The sequence below is a fragment of the Platichthys flesus genome, chromosome 2, assembly GCF_949316205.1.
Source record: "Platichthys flesus chromosome 2, fPlaFle2.1, whole genome shotgun sequence".
Lineage (NCBI taxonomy): Eukaryota > Metazoa > Chordata > Actinopteri > Pleuronectiformes > Pleuronectidae > Platichthys > Platichthys flesus.
This window is the reverse complement of record NC_084946.1, coordinates 163,778-190,681: the sequence shown is the minus strand read 5'-3', so window position 1 is coordinate 190,681 and position 26,904 is coordinate 163,778. Positions and strand designations below refer to the sequence as shown.

The 26,904-nt window shown below is 39.4% G+C and overlaps 1 protein-coding gene and 1 long non-coding RNA gene across 10 annotated transcripts in view; one reads left to right on the top strand and one right to left on the bottom strand.

The window, feature by feature from the left end:
* plekha6 (pleckstrin homology domain containing, family A member 6) overlaps positions 1-26,904 on the top strand; it is a 113,583-nt gene that overhangs the window by 67,872 nt on the left and 18,807 nt on the right. For 4 of the 5 annotated variants that reach the window (XR_009924656.1, XM_062412151.1, XM_062412150.1 and 1 more), the window contains 10 exons: positions 6,868-6,939; positions 7,446-7,526; positions 8,793-8,942; positions 9,209-9,304; positions 11,099-11,210; positions 11,331-11,470; positions 12,649-12,816; positions 15,916-15,991; positions 16,255-16,358; positions 16,875-17,033. Coding sequence is in view for 4 of the 5 variants with exons in the window: in XM_062412151.1 (XP_062268135.1) it covers positions 6,868-6,939; positions 7,446-7,526; positions 8,793-8,942; positions 9,209-9,304; positions 11,099-11,210; positions 11,331-11,470; positions 12,649-12,816; positions 15,916-15,991; positions 16,255-16,358; positions 16,875-17,033 (1,158 nt within the window). In the remaining variant the exon portion in view is untranslated. The remainder of the gene's footprint in view (positions 1-6,867; positions 6,940-7,445; positions 7,527-8,792; positions 8,943-9,208; positions 9,305-11,098; positions 11,211-11,330; positions 11,471-12,648; positions 12,817-15,915; positions 15,992-16,254; positions 16,359-16,874; positions 17,034-26,904) is intronic. The other variant, XM_062412152.1, reaches the window with a different exon arrangement.
* Positions 20,301-26,388, bottom strand: LOC133974410 (uncharacterized). Of its 5 annotated transcripts, none has more exons than XR_009924659.1 (7): positions 26,015-26,388; positions 23,704-25,102; positions 23,313-23,607; positions 23,160-23,215; positions 21,450-21,675; positions 21,113-21,263; positions 20,301-20,918 (listed from the first exon to the last, which is right to left on the bottom strand). It is a non-coding gene; the product is annotated as an uncharacterized LOC133974410 (long non-coding RNA). The 5 variants fall into 5 exon arrangements; XR_009924661.1 differs by adding an exon at positions 22,640-22,804 and having other exon boundaries at positions 23,704-26,377; XR_009924660.1 differs by having other exon boundaries at positions 23,704-23,812; positions 24,760-26,376.

Below are 26,904 nucleotides of genomic sequence, written 5' to 3'. Positions count from 1 at the left end.
TAGATATCCCTCCTAGCATAGGATGTGACTTATGGAGGAGGAAGGGATGAGTTATCTAACACATAAATGGGCAAATCTCTATGTCTTTATCTCTGTTTTTCAACAAAAATAAACAAAACAGTCTCTTTTTCAACAGTCAGTCTATTTATTTTCTGACACATTAAACATAACACATTAACGTAAAACACATCACACATATCTCAAACTTTTAACAGATTGCGTGTGCTTGTGCGTGCGCTTATGCGCATGAACCAGTCGTTATGGTTTCACTTGCATGTCTGGGCATGTCAGGGAGGGCGAGGAGTATGGATACAGAATCCGGTATTGCCCCTTCAAGGAAAGTTGTAGTGTTTGACGTAGTGCAGGGGTCCCCAATCCCCGGTCCGCGGACTGGTCCCGGGCCATGGGTCATTTGGTAACGGGCCGCACAGAAAGAATGTACAACTTAAATTGTTTCTGTTTTATTTATTATATGATTCTGAACAGTGTTTTAATTTGAAAAATGACCGGATCCCCTCCAGTATGACTCATGCTTTGAGTCATAACGGTTGTCAAGACGCTTGTCTCGGTCACGTGACTTTTTCGCTTAACACAAACCCATAAGTATTTGTCTGACCCATTTGTCAACAAACCAGGTGAATCAAGCATGTCTGTGCAAGAAGAAAATCAGCTGCTGGAGATCGCAAATGACGGCCTTAAAAGTAGGTTAGAGAAAACAACTGCTGGTGTTCTGGATTGAAGTCACAGCAGACTACCCTGAGATCGCCACAGCAGCACTCAAAACTCTGTTGCCATTTCCGACATATCTGTGCAAAGCAGGGTTTTCTGACAAAACGAATACATCAGTTTCACATTTATTATTATCATATTTATTTTGTCGTATTCATCCACCACATTCATCCGCCCTCTAGTGACATCATGGAATTTTTTTAAATTAACAAATATATTAATAACAAATTGTTAATACGCAGCCTCAAATTAATTATGCGTTGCCACGTATTAATAATTCGTTAATTTCATTAAATAAATAAAAAATCTACCGATGTCACCAGAGGCCGCATCAGAGCCGTAGTGAGGCTCCATAGCCACACCTTAAAGTCCGGTCCGTGAAAATATTGTCTGACATCCAACCGGTCTTTGTGCAAAAAAGGTTGGGGACCGCTGACGTTGTGCACCTGGGTATTGTGGGTAAGGCGCTAGACTGTGAGGAAAAACGAGAAGCGAACGACCACCTAGAGGTGATGACAGTGCTGCTGTATAGCCAAGAAATAAAGTGGCGGTGTTAAAACTAAAGAAACGTCTCCTCCTCCTTCTTCACTGAGTGGTCAGCACGGCTGGTTACCGGCCAGACAGCTAGCCAAAATAACCAGTGAGCTTCCAACTATGGTTCGGAGCCGAGATACTGGCCAGAGAAGGTAACACCGGCAACATTCAACCAATCCTGTTAGGTGCATGCAAGTTTAGAAAAAAACATTATTGTGAGTTAGTCAACCACCAACATTTTCATCTTGTCTCGTCTGGTCAACTAAAGTTTATAGATTTTGTCAGAGTTTTTTTTTTTTTCAAAGATCCGTTTTCGTCACGTTTTAGTCTCGTCTTAGCCATTGGAAAAAGGTTGTTTGACGAATATTTTTCGTCAAACAACCTTTACATCAACGAAATCAACACTGCACACTTAAATCTGGGATACACTTAAATCTGTAATGAGAGGGAATATTATTGCACATTCAGCCCAATTAAAAATTTAAGACAGGAAAGATTAAATACATTACAACTAAAATGAAAGCAGTTACAAGGAGAACACAAAGACAGTACAGATTTCCCCCTGTCGTTGAGGGAGTCAATAGTTTCCCTCATCCCTAGGAAGGCAAAAATAGAGAGGAATGTCAATATTGAGGCATTTTAGAGTGTTCAATCAATCAAATCTTAATTATATAGCCCATATTAACAAATCACAAACGAATCCGGTAGGGAGCAGGCAGAACGGGAATCCAGGGTACAGGAGGCAGGTCAGAACGGAGATCAGGCAGGATACTTAGTAAATAGATAACGTTTGAAGGCTAAGGGAAAGCACACTAGACGATCAAGCAGTGAACAGAGGAAATGGGCTGGTAGTTATACTGGGTGACTAATGTATTGATGGAAAGCAGGTGTGTCTGTGGATGGGGCAGGTAATGGGATCGGTAGGACAAGGTAGTGCAGAGCAGGGGGGAGTGGCGGAATTCTGAAATGACAGTAGAATTAGTACATGCAAAAAATAAAATAAGATAAATTAAAATGTTAAGAGCTGGCTGAAGTTGGGACAGAAAGGCTAGACTAGTTTTTCTGCATCTTTTTGAGAATTGTTTTGATATTACGCAAGTGAAAGAAGGCAGTCCTAGAAATTTGTTGAAAGTGAGAATTAAAGGATAAAATCGGGATCGAAGATGACTCCCAAGTTGCTGACTGTTTCCTTTGAAGCAATGGCAATCTCGTCTAGCGCAGCTATATCATTGGATAATGTATCTGTAAGGCGTGTAGTTTATAGTATTAGAACCGCTGTCTTATTTGAGTTTAATAACAGAAAATGATGGGTCATCCAGGTTTTTGTGTCCTAGAGACAAGCTTGGAATCTAGTTAATTAATTACACTGTTCTAGTTTTATTGTAGTATAACTGGGTGTCATCTGTATAGCAAGTGTGTCCTGATAATGTTTCCTAGTGAATGGCTAAATATAGTCAGAGAGTACAGAATATTCACATCTATCATAGCAAGGAGACTTGATTTTACACATCTCAACCAAACTGGCTTTATTAAGGGGAGACAAACACAGGCTATCATTTGAATTTTTGAAAATTACATTTAATTCTACAAGTCACAAAAAAAAAAACCCAATCAGTCCTGATTTGTTTAGATGCCAAACAGGAATTGGATTCTGTAAGCTGGAAATTTCTTTATAAAGTTCTCCACAAATTCGGATTTCATGAGAATTTCATAACAATTATTCTAACACTATATAACAAACCAACAGGAAGACTTAAAGTAAAAGGTGACCTTACTGACCAGTTAACTTTACAGCGGGGGATGTAGACAAGGATGTGCTGTTTCTCCTGTTATTTGCCAATTTATTAAGCCCTTAATTCAATGGTTCGGCCAGAACCAAAATATACAAGGTATTTCGACCTTCGGGTGTGAACATAATTGGCATTATTTGTGGATGATGTTTTGATATATAAAGATTTAGAACAACCCACCCATTCCCTACCCTAAGAATTTGGCTTGATGTCTGGCTATACATGTAATGTATCGAAGACACAAGTCCACATCTTGAATTATACTCCTACCAAGGATATTATGCAAAAATATTGCCTAAAATGGGACACTGACTCAATAAAATATTTGGGGCTGTACTCACCAAAAAACCTGGCAAATCTGTTTAACATTAATTGTGGACCTTTGACCTCTAAACTAAAGGCTGATATAAGGAGGTGGAGTTATCCCTTTTCTATATTTAACTTCAAGAATTGAAAATAAATATTTTGCCATGATTATTGTACCTTTTCCAAACATTACTTGTGGCAGTGATGACGTAGCAATTATGGGAATTAGACAAACTCATTTTCCAGAAATGTATTGGATGGCAGAAAACCAACGATAAAAATAAAACGTTACAACTTAAGAAAGAGCATGGGGGAATGGGGCTTCCATGCTTACTAGAGTATTACTATGCAGCCCAGCTGAGACACCTTGTATGCTGGTGCAACCTTAGCTTCATAGCTAGGTGGAAGGAACAAGCAATGTCAGACAAGATCCCACTTCAATCAATTTTCTTTGATCGAACACTAATCAAACATCTATTGGATAGAAAATCATTTTATGAACTTGTCCCTAAAGTTTATGAAGGAAACTCAAAACAGAAAAATAGAAAATAGCTAAATATTAAGGTGGTGTGCCTTTGATAGCGACTTTTTCCCCAATGTGATTGATAAGTGATCGGTACACAGGCAAGAAAAGGGGTGACAGCTTACTGTAGTCTCATAGACAAGGGGTCTCTAAAGAGTTTCCAGTCTATAAGAGAAAAATTAAAAATTTTGACCAACAAGATTTCTACAGATTCCTCCAAATGCGGCATTATTTTAGGACAATCATGAAGGACATCGACTTGAAAGATTTCGAAGATGAATTAATGAAAATATTTATATCTGCCTTCAAATATTTATCCAATACTAAAGTTCTTTCAAGGATAAACAATTCTTTATTAAATAGAATAGAAAATGAGAAGGGGCATTATATATTAAGGAAAAATGGCATATGGAAAGTGTCATAGCTCTTTCTGATGAGGAGTGGCATAGAATTAGCAAAATAGAGTGGAAAACTACAAGTTCCCTTGTTCTGAGAGAATTCAGTTGAAAGCGTTTGGTTCGATTCTTCATTACTCCTCTGCAAAAAGACGTCAGGACGAGTAACTCAGACTGTTGGAGACAATGTCAGGTCAACCTTGCTGACCACTGTCGTATATTTTGTCCCGGCCCTATACTTTCCACCTATTGGAAGAATTGATATCCCTTATAGATCTAATGTTTTATATCTAGGAAATACCCCACAAAGGCTGTGTTCCCTGTATAGATCCCTTATGGTAATTCTGTTGGCTGCAGGTAAAAAAATCTGCAAGTGGCTAAAACCCCAAGCTCCCTCGACTTAGGACCGGACAGATATTGTCCATAAATATATACAATGGAGAAACCAAGATACTGTCTCAGAATGCGTCAAGATATATTTAACAGTACATGGTTAAGGTGGATCAAATTCATCAGGCTCCTGAGATAGAACTTGACATAAGATACTATATATTGATGTAACTTGGATATGACCATTCAGCCAAGTTGGTTTGCTTTATGTTGTCCATAATTAAAGTTTTGTATCAGAAATGGACACTTATAATATATGACTAAGAAGTAAAATATGAAAACTTCATCATGAGTATGGTATAATATTTGTATTGGTTTTGTTTTACTTTATGGGCAATGATACAACAGCAAAACTTACTCCCCTAACATCTGCTCCCAAGACACAATCCATAGCTGCCCACTGATCCATGTGGTTACTGTGTATGCTGTGGAACACGGAAGGGTTAAAAGCAGAGGGTCAATTTCCCCATTGCATGTAGTGCTTAAGTGTGCATGATGTAGGACAATAAAGGAATCTTAATCTTAATCCTCATATAGGACATGTCTTAATTTGTTTGCAGACAAAAATTCAAATAAGCCTCTCCCCTCCCCTACCCTCCCTCACAGAAAAGCAACATACTTCACTCAAAAATTATAATTCACTCATGATCTACCTCATCCGTATGCCGATGGAGAGGCGGTTGAAGTGTTTGAGTCCACAAAAGGATACTGGAGTTCAGGGGTAAACAGTGTAGCAGGCAGGTAGCAGCTAAATTATTATTGAAGATAATAGAGAAATGATAAAACAGTAAAAAAAAAACAAAAAAACATAACATGCCTCTATACTGCTACTGTGGTGTAATCCAAGTGTCCGGGAAGCCTCGACAATCATATTTGACTCTAAACTATGTAATGCCTAAAATGAAGTGATCATTAACACTGTATGTTACAGCTTAATAATACAAACAACTGATTTTTATTTAAGTAATGACTAGATGTATTTACATAAACAAGACAATAATTAATGACCACTCAAAAAGTTTATTTCAAATAAATCCGGGGTTTGGCCAAGAGCCTATGTGACAGTTACACATGAGGTGCAAGTATCCAATATCAAAAGGCACCAATATCAATTAACACCAGGTTGAAGGATGTGGAGTTATTTGCAACTACTGTAATGTCAAGGTAAATTAAGCACCTTCCATCCACTGGAGAAAACATGCAAACTGATTAATAGTTCATTGCAACATAATCATTGATTTGCTGTCTTTGAAGTTTAATTTTGATCTTGATGACAATAATCCATCAATTAATTTACCTTCTATTATGCTACAAAGTGTTTATATAATCAATGCTGCAATTACCCTTATATTTATTATGTTCTCCATTGCACGTGGCATGTCTATCCTGGGAGAGGTATCCCTCACACATGGCTCTCGCTGAGGTTTCTATGTTCATTTTAGCTTGTTAGTAAAAGTGTTTTAGTTTGTTGAGGGTTAAGGGCAGAGGATGTCACACCTTGTGAAAACCCTATGAGACATTTGTGATTTAAGAATTATTTTTGGCATTTTTATGCTTTATTGATAGTGCAGAGAGAGACAGAGTTGAAATGGGGCAGAGAGGGGAGTGACATGCAGAAACGACCGCAGGCTGGAATCGAACCCGGGTCCGCTGCTGGCCTAGGCCCATGGGGGGGGACGCCCTACCAACTGAGCTAAGGGCGCCCCCCAGACATTTGTGATTTGTGAATATGGGCTATACAAATAAAATTTGATCGATTAGTTGATTGATTGATGACTTTCTGAATGACGTTTCACATGCCTCACACGAAAAGAACTGACTATATACAGAGAATTATTGTTTTTCTCTCATTGGATCATTAAGTGTAAATGGTAAATGGTTTTGTATTTATAAAGCGCTTTTCTAGTCTTGATGACCACTCAAAGCACTTTACAGTACAGTTTTACAATCACCCATTCACACACACATTCATTCATAAAGTGCATCTATTCGCAGCACTTTGTTATTCTATGGGGGGCCATTCGGGGTTCAGCATCTTGCCCAAGGACACTTCGGCATGTAGATGGGTCGGACTGGGGATTGAACTGCCGACCTTCAGGTTGGAGGACGACCACTCTACCCCTCAGCCGCCGTCCGTACTCTTTGATTGACGATGATGATGATGATTATTAGCTCGTTTCTGTATCCTTCGTTTTTACAGGTGCCTCTTTTCCATGATGTCTACAGCAGAGAATTACATCCCACACTGAAGCTCAATGAGATTGAAACCAGTGTAAGACATTTAACACTACATACACATTATAAACATACAAAAAGACTTACATCCAGATCTTTCAAAATGTTTAACACTTCATGTCCAGAGGAATGTGAAAGTTCATGTTTAAATGTTTTGATTTGCAGTTGAGGCTCCTATCGTGTAAACTTAAGTTTACAATTAAAAAGTTTGTTGTTGGCTTTTTACTGTTGCAACTTAAGAGTGCCCCTGTTTATATAGAAAGCCCAATAATGACATGGTTTTCCAAGTTCAGTTTGTGAAAAATGTATACATGAACTCCAGCCACAACATTAGGTAGGACCTGGAGCACTGACCGTGGGCCAGAACTTATTACCCAGTATCGGGGCACACGAATAATAATTTTGCCCTGTCAAATAGGGGTGTTAGCATCCAGTGTCCATATACTCTGAGCCTCATTATTGTGCTCTTTCATTCTGTTGTATGTTTTCTCACTGGTTTCTGCAACATACTGTGGTTACCACCTGCTGTCCTGTCTGACACAGAAACTCTTGGGTCGACTGTGTGAGCAGAATCGAATATTGAAAGACCATAAGGCTGTGGTCCACAGACTGAGAATGAACAAGGTACTTAATTTTCATCACAATATTGTACAATTTTTTCAATCTAGGTAAACGTTATTATCCCACAAGGGGGAATGTGCTCATACACGTTTCAGTTAATACATAGACACACCAGACATGCGCACACAATCATATGCACCAACACACAATATATTAGCAATAGGCCTACTAACCATATAAAATGTGCAAAAAGAGAATGCCTCATATAGGTTATACAATCTAAAAGAGCAATAAGTGTATACCATATACAGCAGCATTTTCAATATACAAATGATCATCTTGACATACCACATCTGATATTATATAAAATGTTACTCACATGTATGATATACAGAAAATAGACTGTATATCAAAATATAAATACCCAGACCTAAAACAAGCGCGCACCTATCTCTCATTTAGCAGTCTGATAGATGTAGGGACAAATTATTTTCTGTACCTTGATGTTTTAAATGTTCTGCTGCAGAATTTTGCCATTTGACCTGCTTATCCCTCTGAATTATTAGGTGGAGAGGATGAGTAGGATCCTCAAGGATCTTATCCGCCTTTTAAAAATAAGTTCATCATACAGCTGATCATTCTAAATGATCCTGCCCACTGTTTTAATCATGTGCTGCAGTTTGGCGTGATCTTGAGCTTGGCCGAAGGACAGAATGCTCTGCAGTACAGCTTTGTACAACATCTGGAGCATGCGATAGTCTACTCTCAAATCATTCAGTTACCTAAGAAAAAGCATCCTCTGTCTTAGTCGTTTAGAGTTGCAGTGCGCATTCTTAAAATTTTAAGTGATCAAATGTGATACATTTTAGACACACTCAACTAATACACCCTCAATCCTGGAAGGAATCATACCAATGACCATCACTTTCGTTATCTAAACACGGATGTCGAGAAAATTATCAGAGAAACCACTGATTGAGATGCTTGACAGTTATTGGAATACAGAGTCTATAATATGGGGGACAAAACACACCCTTTCAAGGGGCACCGGTGTTAACTATTTTAGGTGAGGACGTAGCAGAATTGAGCGTAATTTGCCAATAAGAAATTATTAATACACTAAATAATCCTGGAATTTGCACACCAACAGGTACGATGGTATTGCAACCCAAATCTACAAACACAATCTTAACCAGGCTTTGGAGCTGTTTAAGTTTTAATACATGTTTTGTGTTTTAGTATAAGAGTATTATTATTATTATTATTATAGCCTATGTGAGGATATATACTCTTTGATCAAAAAAATTAACAACACCTGACTGTTTTCAGGACAGCCTAGAAGAAGTGCTGGTTGCAAGTCATCAGGAGATGGAGCTGTACAATAACCAGCCTTCGGCGATGGAAAAGCTACAGTTCAAAAAAGAAACCCTGCAGAGCCAGCTCATCAACATTAGAGGGGAGCTCTCCCAGGCCTCCAGTGTAAGACAGTGCATCAAACATTTAGGTAGTTGTTTGTAGGCCATACAAACGCACACGCCTCATGTTTAAACATGTGGCTAGTTAAATCACATTATGACAACATTTTTGGGCTGCCTTACAGAGTGGGGAACAATGAAATGTCCTTTTGTCATTACGATGTGATTCGTCCAGTGCTTGAACAAGAGCTTGGTTGTAAGAAAATTGGATGATTTATATAAACCACAGATTAACAATTCCCTTACTATGGCTGCATGTACCTCTCTCAGGCTCTAACCACCACTCGCATGGAGTTTGAAGCATTAGAGGATGAGGCCAACGCTATCCATGGAGATCTATGGGAGCAGCTTAATGCAGGAGGACAGGTAAAAATTCATGCTGTAATCACCCCTGTAAAACATTACTGTACAAATTAATCTAAACCCTTTAAATAGGCATCAGCCTACATTGAAAACAATGTACAGTTTAAATTTAGACACTTCAATTACTTAATAAGTCTCCAAACAGAGGCATAAAAAGTATAGCACGGTGAATTACATTTTGTATTTTAAAACAGGCTTTTGGGAATGATTGAGATTATTAATTCTCTTTTATTTGTTTAGCATCAAATCATAATATACATAATCCGAAGGCACTTTACATAGAAGGTCTAGACCTTCAAAAATGTGTAAAGAAACCCAACAGTTCACACAATGAGCAAGGTCTATGGAAATTATTTTTTCTGAATTGTTAAGTCTTTCTGATATGCCACCTGGTGCCAAACATTTCTGAAAAAACTGTTTTCTCAGCAGTATATCTCACCTGGCAGTGCTGCCACTCCACTGAGGCTAGGCCTCACCCATAGCAGCCTAATTTTGAGTCCGACACGTGGCCCAGTGCTGCATATCGTCCCCCACTCTCTGTCCGCCCTCCTTCACAGCTCATTTTTTTTTTAACTTTATTAAGACATTCTTTATATAGGGTGAATACGGCCGTCTGGGACATTTGGTAATGTGGGCAGCTATACTGTTTATTTTCTGTTCTAACAAAATCTAGGCACCAAGACTTTTACTGTTGGTTAGCATGGATATCATGTGACTGAAATCACCTGACTTTATGGGGGTGATGTTATAGAAAGGGGTGGGGTCAATCAGAAGCCCCCTCTCTTGGAATTGCATGACAAGGTATATGAAATAAGATTATTACAATTTAAATGTTAAAGATATAATCTTTAATGAATTAGACAATGCTCTTGATTGTTATCAAATTATGTTTTTGATGAATTCAAGCAACAAAATATGCATTGAGTTGTTGAAAATGTGTCCTAGGCTGTTGTTATTTAAAATGTGTGAAGCTGTTCCACTCTATCAAACATGATTGATAATGTGGGACAGCATGCTTTGGTTAATCTGGAACAGTCATTTAAATACTCAAAATGGGGAAATATGCATTTAGGAAATGAAGTTAAAAAAAGATAAACTAAAGAGATGTAGCATATGATCTGCAGTTGTCAGACAGGAGTTGAGGGTAAATACATTCTGTCCCTGTCTGTTTAAACTGATATATGTTAGCTAACTAGCACATAATTAGTAAGCTCTCTTAGCTTACCCAAGGACACTTGGATGAGTGGCAGTCCTACGTTTGCAGCCAGTGGTTTAACCAAACATGTTAAGAAAACAATGGGATGTTTGATGATTATGGTTTCTCACCTGCAAGGACTGTTAGTTCACTGAGTAACCCCAATATAATGGATAATTAAAAATGTGTAATCTGTTTTAGTTGATTGCTTTTGCTTAATACATTTTATAATTTCATTATTTAGGGGAAAACCCTACAATTTTCCCCAGATTGATTATAATGTGGTACATTTTTGTAGGAAGTGTAAAAGAAAAGGTTGCTAGGGAAATGTTAAGATATTGGACTAATTAAAAAAACAAAAATGTTTATTTCACTTACCTTTTGTGTTATCTTACCGTGTGAATAGTTCGAGTTGTATTTGTTTAGAAAATTCTGCCTCCACTACAATTGAGATGAAGAAGTCTAGTTTGTTGCTTCTGTAGAATCTAAAATGTACATTTAAATACTTGAACAGCAACATCTCCAACAGAACAAACGTCCATGTTGGTCTGTATCAATATCCTTTTGATACTACTCTGTATATCCTGGCTTTTTGTTTGCAGAGTGAACTTGTGCGGAGGCACATCCAAAAAGAGTTTTGGAGAGTCCAGGATGTTTTGGAAGGACTGCACAAGAATAACCTATCCAGAGGTACTGACACAGCCAAGCACAGAGGTAAAACAATGGAGCTGGAAAATAATTACTTTAATTCAATGGAAATTCCAATGGCCTTATCATGTCAATTCTAATGATTTTATCCTTACCACTCCTCCTCCTTCTATTTCTCTTGGACAGTGGCCGGCGGTGCATCAAGCTCCTTTAGAACTAATAGTCCAGCAAGTCCCCTGAGCTCAATAAGCCTCACCAGCCCACTCAGCCCCTTCTCCTCAGTGCCTGGCTCCCACGTCTCCCCCAACAGACAGCTGGGCCCGGAGGTAAGCACCGGACACACCCATCTGGGGAGGAACCTCAATTCAAAACCTGGAACAAGCCTATGCATAGACACTAGAACCAACCTTGAAGTGCATAGAAGATCAAGACCTAAATCTTATCCCAAGTCATGTGCAGTACCTAATTACAAATCTGACACTAGGCCTAGGTGTAGACCCAGCAGGTACAGAGTCTGAAACAAGCTTGCTCTCACAGAGTATACATGCCAACCATTGTGAAAACTTTCAACACATCTTTCCTCAGCCCTAGCTTTCAAAAACCATTGGGAATCCTCCGCTAGATTAGATCCTGTGATAGAGGAAACAGACCGAAACATTAAATGTAGAGCAAATTTCAACCTTGACCAGCAAAGTCTAGCCAGAGTAAGAGCAGGAGAAGAGCTCAGATTTCTTCAAGTTCAATACCAGGACTTTGAATATACCTATCAACATTAAGACACAGTCCAAACCCAATCTGACCTTCAGGAAACAAAGTGGTTATCCTTAGATGGCTGTAATCCAGAAGTCAGGGTTGGCCTAAGAAAAGATTTCTATCCAGCCTCCCACCCACCTCAGCTCTCAGCAAGATACCATAATGGCCTCAGAAACCTGCACTCCAAGAGATTATTTTCTATGCCTGAATCCAAGCTGTTTTATCATTACGCTGTAGCCAAGATCTCCATGCACCTTCAGTCTTTTGTAGTAGGAGTACTTGCCCAAAAACCCAACCCCATTGCCTGCCAGCCTCTCTATCATTGTCTGATGCTGGTGTTTGTGCAAGGCCACTTACTTATCCTAACAATGAAAGGAAATTGGGCAGTATCCTGTGATTTTTGTCATAACACCGTCTGATAATCATTCAGGTAAAGTGTTAATGCAGAGCCATCTTTAAAGAAAACATGATCAATTTTTTAATTAACCTCAACATTCTGAAGCTCTATTAATTCCCATTCCATTTGTTCAGGTTTGTAAGATTGTAAATAATATTTAACTGCCATGTATTTCATTGACCATCTGGGGATTTCCGTATCTCACTAAAATCACATCAAATCAGTCCCATGAGTCCTTTCTGCTCTGCACTTTGCCTGTCTTATTATCATTCCTCCTGATGAGCAGCACTCTCTCTTCCTTTTGACCTTATTCAACTCTCTTCCTCCCTCCTATCTGCCTTAATGGTGATAAAGGAAAGTATTCCCCCAAGGCCTCCTCTCCCCAAGGCCTATTATCCTTTGGACCCATCCCCTACCCATCCACCCTCCATCCCCCCTTTGCCCTTTGACAGCACTGCCTGGCTACACAGCTTCTGCCGTGATGATGGTTACCTTGATGGTGAAGATTCTTACATCAGAAAGGTATTTGGGTATCAATACCTCTGCACAACCAATCCTAAATGTCACCATTCACCATTATGAGTCCACCAAAAGCCATGTATCCCTCCAAATACCACATGCTTCATCTTTCCAGACAATCCACCAATTGCCTGAATATCTTTGTCTCAATAGCAACCTATTTTTTATGCTCAACTAAACTTGTACGTAATGGTGCTGCTTAACTGTTAAAATGTCAGGTACATGCTGTAACAGAAAATCTTTGTAACTAAATAAAGGATATCAGATCAAAATGCACTACATTTGCATTGCAGGGCAGGGAAAGAGCAGTAGGGTTCTCTACAGCCAGTAGTGTCTCAGTAATGATGTATTCATGCTAGTTAGTTACCGGTCACTCGAGGAAGCAGCACTATTAAAGTCATTACACTGATTACTAAATAATTATGGGGTGTCCATTTATCCCATTAGTGTCTATTAGGCCAAGGATAGAACATGTGTTTGTGCCATCCAATACTATATCATGTTTGGCTGCAATCTGTGTTGCATATCTGTGGTATAGCAGTTAATAATCAAGGAGAAAGGGTGTCAATTTTGGGCTCTCAGGTTTTCTCTGTTCCTTTGAAGTACAGCATTGTAGAGGTGTTTGGTGAAAGTTGGCCTCTTTCCGATGCTCTGAGACTGAATCCACTATTCTCTGCAATTTCACTGAAATTAGATGATTTTGGTCTTACATTTTATAATGCATACTGGTCAGGTCATTACTACACATGCTAACCCCTAACCCATATGTAATGTATATTGTTTCTGCTATGACAGGTGTAACAGTTATTAGGGCCCGAGCACCGAATGGTGAGAGGCCCTATTGAATCTGTAAGGATTTTTATTATTATTATTATTATTATTATTATTATTATTATTTCCCTTTGGGGGGCTTTTTCAGGGTCTAGACATGCTCAAAAAGTTATGAAACTTTGCAGGAAATTCAAGGTCTGCGGATATTTTAGTATTCTGGAGTAATTGGAATTGGGCGTGGCAAAATGGCTCTACAGCGCCCCCTGGAACCAGCCCCTAGGTTTCCACATAACGGATTTTCATCAAAATCTGGATATAGGTGTATCGTGACCAGTCATGAAAAAAAGTCTCATGGAGCATTATGAAAAACGCAACAGGAAGTCCGCCATTTTGCTTTTAGTGGCCATTTTGGCAATATCCCACTTTTTTACTTTTACGTACTTGTCCCAGGGCTTTCATCAGATCAACTTCAAATTCAGATGAGTGTCATCACAACAAGATGGAGATAAAAAATGATTGAGGGATTTTTTTTTTATCACACCGTGTGACCGTGGCATGGCGTTAAAAATTGGTTACACGCCATCAAAACACGGGCATCTGTATCTCGGACATACATGTTCCAATCAAGTCCAAACTAGACATGTAAGACAATAGTCCCCGCCTGATGACATCTATGCAAAAATGATGACTTAAAACCGCAGCGCCCCCTGGTGGCAACAGGAAATGTCTTGTTTTTTGCTTGTCTTACACTTGGATGAATTTCTCCTCATCCACTGACCTCAACCATGTCAAACTGTATCAAATGGGTCCCAAGACATTGACAATGAAGACATAAGATTACCGTGACTTTTCGTCAAACGCCACATGAATGGCGTGGCATTAAAGTTCATCAACTCGCCGTGAAACACGAAATTGCTGTAACTTCAGTGTTCATGATTCTATCTCTCTCAAACTACATGTGTGTAACAACAGCCCCCCCCTGAAGATATTCATATGTTTTTAAGAAATGGGCGTGGCAAAAAAACTGACCAGCGCCCCCTATAGGGCAACCCCGGCACTACGATGGCCGACATTTATACAAATCTATCGGGACATGTGTCGTTTCATAACAAACAAAAAAATATCTTGGATAGGTATGCTTGACCAAACAGGGAGGCCGCCATTTTGGATTAAGTGGCCATTTTTTTCCCATATTCCACATTTTTACTTGATGCAGTTGTCCCAGGGCTTTCATCAGATTAACTTCAAATTAAGATCAGTGCCATCACAACAAGATGGAGATAAAAAGTGATTAAGAGATTGACCTTTCGTCACACCGTGTGACCGTGGCGTGGCGTCTTGAGTTTGATTAAACGCCATCAAAACACGAGGTTCTGTATCTCGGACATACATTGTCCAATCGAGTCCAAACTAGACATGTAAGACAAGGGTGCCATCCTGATGACATCTACACAGAAATTATGACTTGAAATTACAGCGCCCCCTGGTGGCTACAGGAAGTGACATGTTTTATACTTTAATGAACTGCTCCTGGCTGATTTACAATATACAGCTCAAATCAGATCAGTCAAGTCATTAGATCATGGTCAGAATTGTGACGTTTCCTCAAACGGTGTAAACATTGATGTGCGGCGAAGGATTTTCCTTCGCCAAAGGACACGATGTTATCATAACTCCACTGTGCATTGTCCTATCAGTACAAACTTCTGTCACATGGTCAGAGTCCAAGCCTGAACAGCTCTATGTGTCAATATTTCCTCAGTGTCATAGCGCCACCTACTGATTCACCAGGAAACAGGAAGTACTTTGTTAATCCACTCTGCATTATCCAACCGGCTCCAAACTACTGACCTATGATCACAATCCTGAATAGAACAGCTCCATATATGAATATTAGTTCAGGATCATAGCGCCACCTATTGATCAGTGTGAAAATTAAGTTGCGGAAACATTGTCCAATTGACACAAAATTTCTCACGCTACATCAGAGCGCCTACTTGAACAGATCTATATGTCTGTGCGTAATAATAGTGATGGCGCCACCTACTGGCAAACCTACTGCCGCAGAGCGCAAAACGCATGCAACGTGGAGAAGTGCATGCTCGATCGATGATGTGCGCTTGGTCATCGATCGCTCTCTCCACCGACCGCAACAGGCTTCAACGTGCGGGTGCTCGGGCCCGCAAGTGCTACAACGTAGCCCTAGTTTTAAAATGATTCTCAAATTAGTCAACTGACTTACAAGTTATTGAATGCATTCTGTTTCATCAGCAGCTTTGGATGTTTCCTGAACATTTTCACAACCTTTGGGTTTGGTATTTCATATTGCAGCTCCAGGTCGGTGAACAGAACACTCTCACTGATATGCAGGACCTGTTCCAGGAGAGGCAATACATCATCAATAAAGGTGACAACCGTAGCCCAAGTTTCGATGTGATACCACCTTGGTTCCTTTGAAAGCTGATAATCACAGTTTAGCAATTGAGTCCTGGTTAGTGCACAGAACCTCATGGAGCAGAGCCAACATTATTCTGTCTTTTGAGTTATGATTATCATTAAATAACTGAGAGTGACAAGATGTGCTAACATTTCCTCATTGTGTTAGCGCTGATAATTAAGCTCTTTCATCATTCAAATTTTTCTGAATGTATCTCTCGTGTCACTTGCCAGTTGGCATTTTTCCTCGTAGAACCAAGGCCCCCACTGGCGAATTACAAAGCAGCTCTACTGAAGTGTCTCAGCATTTTGGCAGGGTGCGGAATGGAATCTCTAGGGTATGTCAACCTAAACTACGTTAATATTATCCAATTACGAGTTGCACCTATCTAAACCTAAGTGCACACATGTTCAGTCTTAAGCCTTCAAACTTTAGTGTGGAGCTCATGTGCATATTCAAATTCATTTCAAAAGAAACTTGTAATACAAAAAAATATACTTTGTAAAGTTTTATTGTGGTAGGAGTAAAGGAACAAATTAAGCCTATTTCTGTGTTTTTTGGGCCTATTCGATTAGTGTAAAGCTAATTTGCATATTAAAATTCATTTTGAAAGAAACTTGTAATGCAAAAAACAGGACTGAACCTTGGTACACCACACACATTGTGGTGGTTTACTTTGATACATCGTTGCAAATGACTTATGTCATTGAGATGGGCATTTGTCTCAGAGTCCAATGCAGTTGACTGTGTTTGTAGTTGTATGGTGGACTGTGTCAAAGTAACTACTAAGCTCCAACAGAACTAGGACTGAAATCTTTTCTAAAAGTTTTACTATGTCACATATTTTTTACAGGAACGTCCAAAGAGTGCTGTGTTTCCTGCAGAGATGAAGTCAAAGATGAGCATAGAAGAGCAGTATGAGCGAATCCGCCGCAACCAGAGCAGCTCTGTAAGGGAGAAGAGGCGGAGCCTAAACCTTTCAGGGGGCCAGTCTTCAGCCAGCTACAAAGTGGTATGATCAATCATGTGATATTAGAAGCAAAAACTGAATGTTGCACTTGCTCATACCTGTACCTAACTACTTGCGCATTCATACTGTCATGTATAAACACACACACACACACATATATATACATATAATTAATTTATGATTATTATACTTAGTTATATGCAGCAGTGTTGTGTTGCCTGGATAAGTGGGTATTCTTAATAAATATATTTTGTTTATAAAATAACTAGTATTTCAAGCGGAGCAAAGGTGTGATCTAATTAGCTTGTGAATAAATGGAGTTGTTTTACATTAAGGTGAAACCTCTGAACTACTGGTAAATTAAACTATCCTGATTTGCATTTGTAAATCTCACAGCATAGTCATTTACATGGGAAATACCCCCTTGATCTAGGAGCAGGGGTCAACTGCCAAGCATCTTAGGCTTGTCAAACTGCCAGAAATAGGATCCCAACAACCAATTCCCGGCAGTTCCTGGTAGTTTTCTGTGTCCTGCAAATCCATCTGTAGAGGATCAAATGGTTTGTCAGGTGGAGGATGTGCAGCTTGTGGGGCCTGCATTCCTCTACCAATGTTGTTTGTAGCACAAATCATGCATGCGTGACAACATTTCTGAGAGTAGCTAGAACCCCTTTGTGAACCAATGTTGCGAAATAGCAGCAATCATCGATCCTTCTGAAACATGATCCTTGCGTTATGCGTTAACTTTGCATAATGGGGAAACAGATACTTTGGCAGACAAGGTTTCTCATCAGGGCCCACCAACACCCCATCTGTGTATTTGCAGCTGCTTTCCTCGAAAGTGCATGCTCTAATTTGGAGTTCCTGCAGGTCAACTGTGGGGGTGATGGGGTCGACCTGTAAGAGAATGTGTGAAGCAGTGAGTGGCTGGGTGCTTTCGCTGCTGCATCCAGTGAAGGCTTTCTCTTTTTCTCAGAGTATACCCCGGGAATAAACTGTCTTAGATATATAGATAGATGGATACTTTATTAATCCCATGGGAAATTCAGTCTTAGGCCAAACTCTTCCTGGGGGTGTAAAATAGCCTAGGCCATACTATACCCTTCCAGGCCAGAGTATATTTATATATGTATTTTTTATTTCTTGCTGGGCAGAGTTTTTTTGCGCCCCTTCTATTTCTCTAACCAATATTTTGACATTAAAAAATATTTAACATTAGGGGGAAATTTGCCAAAAATCTAAAGAGTTAGGGGTCTAGTCCGATTATTGTAGCGCATTGATGGGTATGGGTCGAGTGTGGGTTAAACGGACAATAAAAAATGTAATTTTTTCTAAACTTGCATGCACCTAGTGAAGTGCATTCTTAATATCATTGGTTGAATGATCATGCTTGAAAACAAGCATGATCATTTTGATGTTGTTATCAGTGTTTAACTTTGAACATTTATATTGTAGCGATGACTTGCTAGTCTTAGAAGTTGAAGTTTCAGGATAACCAAGTCTAATATTTTTTAGTTTTTCTGGTTGAAGTAATAAAAGTCTGTTTTAGAGTTTTACGATTTAAGTCGGTTAGCTTTCTCACTTAACTTTCTTGACAAAGCTGAATCCCCAATAAAATGTTGAAAAATTAAGTAATTCTTGTGTATATCACTCAAGACTACTGATATCATGGTGGTATAATCTGGCCTGAGGGGTATGAATTGGCCTAGGCCAATTTATACCCTGGAGTATAAATTGCCCGAGGCCATAATATACCCGGGGTATAATCTAGCCCAGGCCCCTTTAACCCCAGGTATAGTCCAGACTTGGGGTATAATATGGCCTGTTACAACAGGACAAATGCGATCTTTAGAAGTTTCCACAGTAGAATTTAGTCTAAAGCATGTGGAGCGAGATTTGATGGAGTCCTCTTGAAATTATGTTTTCTCTCTTTTCCCTTTTTCCAACAATGATGAATTGACTGAAAAACCTGACGATCTGAATATCTTAAATTTATTATCTAGGGTAGCAGGGCTCCATCTTATTGGCCAAATATATTGACATGTAGAGCGTGAATGCATGGCAAATGGAACACTATTTATCACAGTTCAAGCAGTCTTGCGATATGTATATCGCGCATGTTGATAGCGCGATGGCGATACATTTCCTACTGGTTGAAGTTGATTCGCTTTACAGTCAGTTTGCCATTAAACATTAACACACATTTATAGTATATTTAGAGTGTTTTATCTGATCTTGTCACGTACCCCTTGGTCGAGAGCATAAAAGTTCATGCTTGTGAACTGTGTGCCCTTGAGCGTGAACACATCTACGGTCTGAGGATAACACAGGTAAATTGTAGTTTCTGTAGTTACAAAGTTTCTGGTCCTATAAACTATCCCTTTAAGGACAGGATGAAAAAATGAACAGATAAGATAAAGTAGAGTGAAAAGAGTGTGTTCCATTTGAAATGATTCCTTTGACATTGAGAATGACAGAGTTACATTGAACCAAGATAAGTTTGTATTCCTATGGGCTGGTTGGCGTTGGTAATAGATTGGTGAAGGAACTGGACTGCATTGTGTCAGGCAAAATGCAGAGAAAACAGGAGAAATGCAATGAGCTGACAAAGCTGGGTGGTGGTTCTGTTCTGGATAGAGTATATGATAGGGGAGAGCGGGGCAATGTGGGACATCGGTTAATGTGAGACACCCCCTGTATCCAGGCCACAGAACACATTTGTGGTCATTTGACCATTATTTTTCAAGCCCCTCCCATTCCCCCCTTGCCATGAAGGAGAAGTTGGTGCTGGTGCTGTGGAAAGTATGTTTTTTCACAAAAATGTGTTTTTTTGCAGGTAAAAGTAAATTTTCTTGCTTTGAACTTAATCAACTGTTGTGTCAAAACAAATTTAATCAGGTAGAAAAACTTAAATCACACATGTTGTTGAACTTCCAACATATAAAACCATGTGATCGATGCTAGCTGAAGATTATCCTGAATTGCTAAGAGATGTTTTTTTCTGAAACGGTGGCAATACCTCAACTTATTCTGATTCATGTTAATCTGAGCATGACTTGTAGGCCTTCTAGACTTGAGCTGAACATTCAACCAGAAAACTATTGTTGTGCCTCAATGACTGTCTATGTACCACAATATAGTCTAATTAATAGACCTGTGTTTAAGATTTGACCAAGTCAGGTTGATTGACATTTTGATTACAATGGTATTTTACTAATTCTTAACTGAAACCTAACCTATATAGTTAATAATTGTATTCTTAAGAGCAGTTAATGATTTATGTTCAGCAAAAAATGACAAAAGGTTAGATGGGGGAAATATTTTTCATTATTCAAAGCCTCCCACCACACTTTCCATCAAACAAAAATTTGCAACAAATATAGTGCTTAAAGAATAGCCTTTTTAAGCAATACAATGGATCATAAAGTGACAAAAATAACAAAAAATGAGGTATCAGATGCAGATCCGAAGCTAGTTAGACATTTTATAAGATTTGTGGGCAAGGTTGTACTGGCCTGTGGCCTTCTTGGAGGCCTTGATGAACTCTGAGGGGGGCTCCCATCGAAAACAGGGCTCCAGGTCGGCCATCTTTAAGGCCATTATTGACGAGAGGCTGCCAACCAATGCCAGGCTATTTCTGGTCTTAGTTTTGTTCAGTCCTGTAAATCAACGCTAAAGAGGCTTCTTAGTAGCTCAGCTCGCTTTAATGCATCACCGTGTCTCACAACTTGGCTCACTAACATACATCAATGACATGTGTCCGCAACTACCGTATAACCCATAGTATATGCGCAAGCGCATTAAACTACCATATATGACAAGTCCCACAACTTAAAACACCCTCTCAGCGTCTGTATTCGAATGGGTCAACACCAGCACCAGCTTGCCGATGGCAACAACCCCCTCAAATTCTTTGGCTCCTGTCACCTATGGAAAATGAACCAAGAACAAAATGGAAAAACATACCATATTTTGATTAATACTGTAAGTCTACTGTAACAAAGTTCAGATAATACATGCATAGTTTGCATCATGTATGAAACACTTTATGCATGCATCAATAAAAGCAACAGATGTAGCCAAGCCACACCTGCCAAAAAGAAAGACAAAAAAATGTATACCTTATGTTTCCCTGTTGCCATTCCAGCCCAGATGCTTTTCATCTCAGTTTCGTCCTGAAGGGAGGTTGTTGGCATGGTCTGATAATTCAGAAAGTCCTCACCCAGGTGGTCATGCTCGTCTGGCCCATGTTATGGGAGGAGATGGGGAAACCTATTTATGAAAATAGAGTTACATGTTGTTAAGTTATAGGTATATTGTCATCAACCAGCAGCAGTTCATACACATCTTTGAGGAAAAGCCATATAAGAATAACTCATGTGCAGGTTAGGAGTGAACATACCTCGTCATAAGCATTTTACATAAGATGATAGACAATAATTATAGAAAAAAACTAACCTTTCAACAAAGTACAGGACGTCTTCAATGCCACTTTCAGCCCTCTGCCGCACATCCGCAAATTTGCGTGTTTGACCAATGGCAGCTTCATAAGTGCATAGCCCACAGCACTTGTTAGTAAACTCAACACAGCTTCATGGAATGAATCCACCTGCCGTGATGTCAGCCTCATCAAGATATCTGTTAAGTTTAGCCCTGATTGTGAACTCAATGTTCAACTTTTTCCCTGTACAGATAGAGTATATCAGGTTAACATAAATGGTTTAACATACTGATGCAGCAATATCAGCTTGACACATAGGGCAAGAAATCCAACCAGACGCCCACTGTTGGAAGGACTACCACAAACCTTAGGTTTCTACTCATGCAGTGGCAAAAAACTAGGTACAAGGCTAAATATCATATTTTATTTATCACATATCAAAGTGTATGATTAAGATGCATTTATTAGTCCCAAACACATGCACAGAAATGCAAAGGCACACTCATGCAGGTAGGGAAATTTAATCTCTGCTTTTAACCCATCCGGTGTAGGACACAGAGAGCAGTGAGCCACCATGTACGGTGCTCGGGGAGCAGATGTTGGGGCAGTAAGGTGCCTTGCTCAGGGGCAGTAGACAGGGTAGGGAGACTCTTGGATTTTTGGACAGATCAATCCAGGTTGGTCTTTTGTTGTCTCTCCGAGGAGTCGAACCAGAGCAGACCAGAGACCTTCTCTGCCCATAGTCCAATTTTCTGCCACTAGACCACCGCCTCTCCTGATTACATTACATTACATGTCATTTAGCTGACGCTTTTGTCCAAAGCTACTTACATTTTTAGAACACTCAGCATTTATGAGGGGCCATTTTAGGGGTTCAGTATCTTGCCAAGGACACTAAGGCATGCAGATGGGAAAGAGTGGGTTCGAACCGGCAACCTTCTTGTTGCAGAACACCCACTCTATCCCCTAGGCCACGCTCTGCCCTGATCATAGTAATAGTCAAACACTAACATAGCAAATGGTTTGCCTTCTCTTTATAGGCAATTCTCAAGGCTCCTCATGGCATTGCAGAGCTGCTGGAACCATACATTTGGAACATAGGTTGCGTACGAATTTCACCATCCATGACAGACATTCACAAATATTAGATCCCTGCAGATATCAGCAAGAAACACAGAATGGAAAAAACAGCTAGGTTCAAACCCACCCCATCATGTAACAAATATATTGCTGACTGCTCTCTCTGGAGAAGCAAGTTGAAATCAGGTAAGGTTGGTACGGTGGGTTGGTAGAACAGCAGGTAGACTTCTGTCATGGGGTCAGTAAATGCCTGCACAAGCCTCTTGAATCTGGCCTGATTTTCATAATAACACTGAACAAAAGCAATAAATAACACAAAACAAGAGGTTGTCAATAAGTATGTGACTAACAATCCATGTAGTTGCTACATAATGAAATTGAAAATTGATGACCATACTAGCAGATTTGAAGTAGCTCGCGAAAGGTTCATAAAGCCTCAGGATTCTGGTCACACAACGTTCAAGGCCTAGCCAACGAACTGAGATGTGCAGGAGGACCTCCATGTACTCAGCTTCATGCAGCTCACAAAACTCTGTTTTAAATATTTAATTCCATATCATATCTTTTCTAAAGCTCTGCATTTCAATATTACACTTAATATTATCAAACATGCAGCCCTGTCAGGTATCCTTTCCGATTTGTGCTACCTTTGAACGAGTAACCGATGTCCACTACCATGTCCTCCAAATCAAAACCGAAACACCTGCAAAACATTAATCAAATCATAACATTCACTCAATGCTTGCAATTAGGATAGAAATATAAAGTTACATTGAGAGATAAATCAGGCCTTAACTCACTTAAAAAAATCCCTCTCCTGCAGCTTTTGCGGTGTTATGTGCCACGTGACAAGAACAACCAAGAATATAGGTGTTTGGGTGTTTCTGGAGCACCCTAGAGGCGATGGAATGGCTTGGTCCAATGTTCACAGCTGCATTGTCAACTGAGAGAGCAATGAGATACCATGCTCCTCTAGGGTGGAGTTAATCTTGCGAAGATCTCGCTTACTGTCTCACATGTCTTCCCATTTGTTGTACACGACAACTTTGCTTCCCACGAAGACCCGGCTAGTAAGCAGGTTCATCTTTTGCACTCCTATAATGACAAATTAGAATTATACAAATATACATGTTGTTCGATGTTTAAACAAAGCATATGTTTTGCAGAAGAGATAAATAGTTTGGGGAATACCTGTGTCATTTGACCCATTTGTAACAAGGTTGTAAGGACTGTTTTTGAGCTCCTTCACAAGCTCTTGTGTGAAATAAGGCACCAGCGCTTCATGTAGGGCTGGCTTCTCCTGCAGTGATTGTAACTTTTAGTTGGGTTAAGCTTAACCATAGTATTTTATAGTATTTATTGAATTGTCAGGGTTGATTTGTGACCTTTTACTTTCTATTGCTGTATGTATATATGCATATTTATTTATTTTATTCTTATTTATTTATTTCTCATGTTTTACTCTTTATTGTACCCTCGACACCATTGTAAATTAGGGTCTTATTCCTCAATGTGATTTCCGAGGCTTAAATAAATAATCAATCAATCAATTAGGATGACTTAGTCCTGTGCCAGGACTAAGTCACTGGAGGAGATTGGGGTGGAGGAGGGGTTGTGCGAGTCACTGCATTGACACTGCTGAGGAAGAGAAGAGAAGGGATTTTTAAAGTTTGACAGCTGCTGTGTGACTGGCTGAAGGAAACAGCGCGGGCCTGATTAGATGATTGGGAACACCTACGATCAGCTGACGCATACAGGTTAAGCCCTCCCATGGGCATTCCCGATATTTAGGACCGCCCACAGTCAGCTGATCTGAATGGGGTTTTAAGTCTTCCTTACTGAACTTACGCTGAGCTCCATGAGGCAAGCATTTTTTTTCTGGAATGAGAAGTACACGGAACTTGCCCTCCCCAAAATGAAGCATATCTTACCATGCAGCTCGAGTGCCATTAATACCCACTTGATTAAATGATTATTCTTAAATTAGGTTGAGGTTAATAAAGCAGTAGGATAAATGTGTTGTGTCTAAATATAACCTTCTGAACAGAAAGTCAACGGGGGACACAAAAAACAGACAATAAACAAAGTAGAAATATATCTGGATCAGAATTAAGAGATACTGTGAAATGATGACCTAATAGCATAGCTGTAATGATTCTCCGAATCCAAAATTCAGTTAGTTGCTATTGTGTTTCTTCTTGTGGTTTACCTGTGTGCGTTAATTAAGAAAAGTAATTGCATATTTACCTGTTTGCTGTGTTCATTGCATGTGCAGGATGCTTCTGTTCGCTTCTATTCCCAAAGTGCTTGTTAAGGATATTTGATACTGTTATATTTGTTAATTTACTATTTTCTGGTTGATTTAGAGATTGTAATGATTAAACATTGATTTAACACCTAATAAATCGTGCACATAATTATCAATCCTGTGGCTACGATAATCTTATCTTAACCACTCAGCCTAACCTATAGCTCCAACACAGAAAGCAAATTAAATAAAAAAAATCATCAAACTGCTACAAGCTTCTGGAAAAAAAATTGTGGAGGAAATCAATACTATTCCAGAAGGGGTCCTCCATCTGAACGTGTGCTGCAAGGCAAAATGAAAGAAAAAATTCAAAATGACCATGAAAAATACTTTTTAAGGATCCATGCGGATATCAGCACTTAAACAGATACATGAAATTGGCCCCAGAAAATATGTAAACAGAAGTGTAATATCTTAGACTGAAGTGGAACTTAAACCTGTTTCAAAAGAGATGGCCTTCATGGTCTACTTACTATTAAATGGTTTACCATGAATAATCAATTGGAACTTCCGGTTTGGGATAATTTATATATATTGTAAATACATTTCTGTCATCTTAGGTCATTTGACATGGGCATGTAGTGATGTGATGATAATAATTAAAAAAATTAAAACAAACGATTGCCCGGAACCAAACTATTTTCTGATGAGGGTTTGGGCTGTTTCCATTCCTAGATGACTGAACCCTGCTCAACATGTACATCGATCACATCTTTCTTACAAATCACGCATGCAAACTTTAAAAAGCAGTGAGAGGAGGATACATGAAAGCTCCACACATCCAATTAAAGCATCTTTGCGTACTTTAAAAAACACTGCATGAGCTTCCACTTTGTTTGTTTGTTTGACTTTAGCTGTGATATGTAATAAGTATTGTTGAGGAAATTTGGCAGTGCTTCGTGTGACCATACAGCTCACAATAATCAAAAGTAGTTTTTCATTTCACAATGTCTATACAAATACGTCATTCCTTGTTGCTGCCACATTATTAACACTAACCACTCTGATTAGTTTTTTCTTTCCAAATGGGTAAAATCCTGTTCCATAATAGAGCTGCCCAGAAAGTATTGATTCCCCCAGCTACTCCTACCCTACTCCCCCACACCAGCCCCCTCACTTGCACCAATTTACAAAAAAAGGCATACACTAACACATCTGTTTACATAGACTGGGTAAAAATAATTTGGACTTAACCTCATCGCAAACACCCCCCGCGGGTGCCGTCCAGTGGGCTGTTTTACTGATCAGCGTCAAACATTGTTATTTACAGAACTGCGTCGTACAGCTAGGTACTGATGCAACATATCCTTAGAAAGCTAAGACTCTTTTGATTCAACTGATGTAAACCATTTCTAGATCCGATCACCACAGCCGGTACAATCAACGTCTCAGTCAGACCAGAAGTAGAAAAACCATCACATTAATCCACAGATCGATAACATTCCAACAAAAACGGTGTTGGTACATTGCCAAAGGTCCAGACGATCTAATCCAGTAACATAATCAGTCCAAATTCATCAAAGAAAAGCCACTGTCAGCTGTTGCATAATGTCAGCGCAGCCACCTCCTCCGTGTAAATTGGGACGTACACTCACTCCTAAATTCTGTTTCCATGTAAATAAAGATCTCAAAATGGTGGGTAGCCATATCCTATTGGTTCAAGTGAGCTGTCTATCTAAACTTGACCCAATCAGAGCTGGCATGGGCTGTCCACAGCCTGCAATAGCCAATGAGTCACCTTGTTGTTGGAAAGAGCCTGCACCTCTTCTGACGTGTAAAGGTTGAGCCAATTGAAACCGATTGTTCTGATGACTGGCGTATCGTTTAGCCAATGAAATTTCCCAAATTGTGATATGCTGTTTGACGGGGTTACAAAGGGTCCTATGGAGTCTCCAAATTGCCTTTGTGGAAAACGCCTAGACATGTGACTAGGAAAAAATCCTACAAATATTCATCTTCTGTGGTATTGTTATCAAATTTGGACTTGGGCTAGTCAAGGCTTCATGCTAGGGTCCTATTCTGTTTTTCAGCTCATAAGTCCCAGCTAGATTCATCTGCAGGCATCTGTTTATTAAAAATAATCA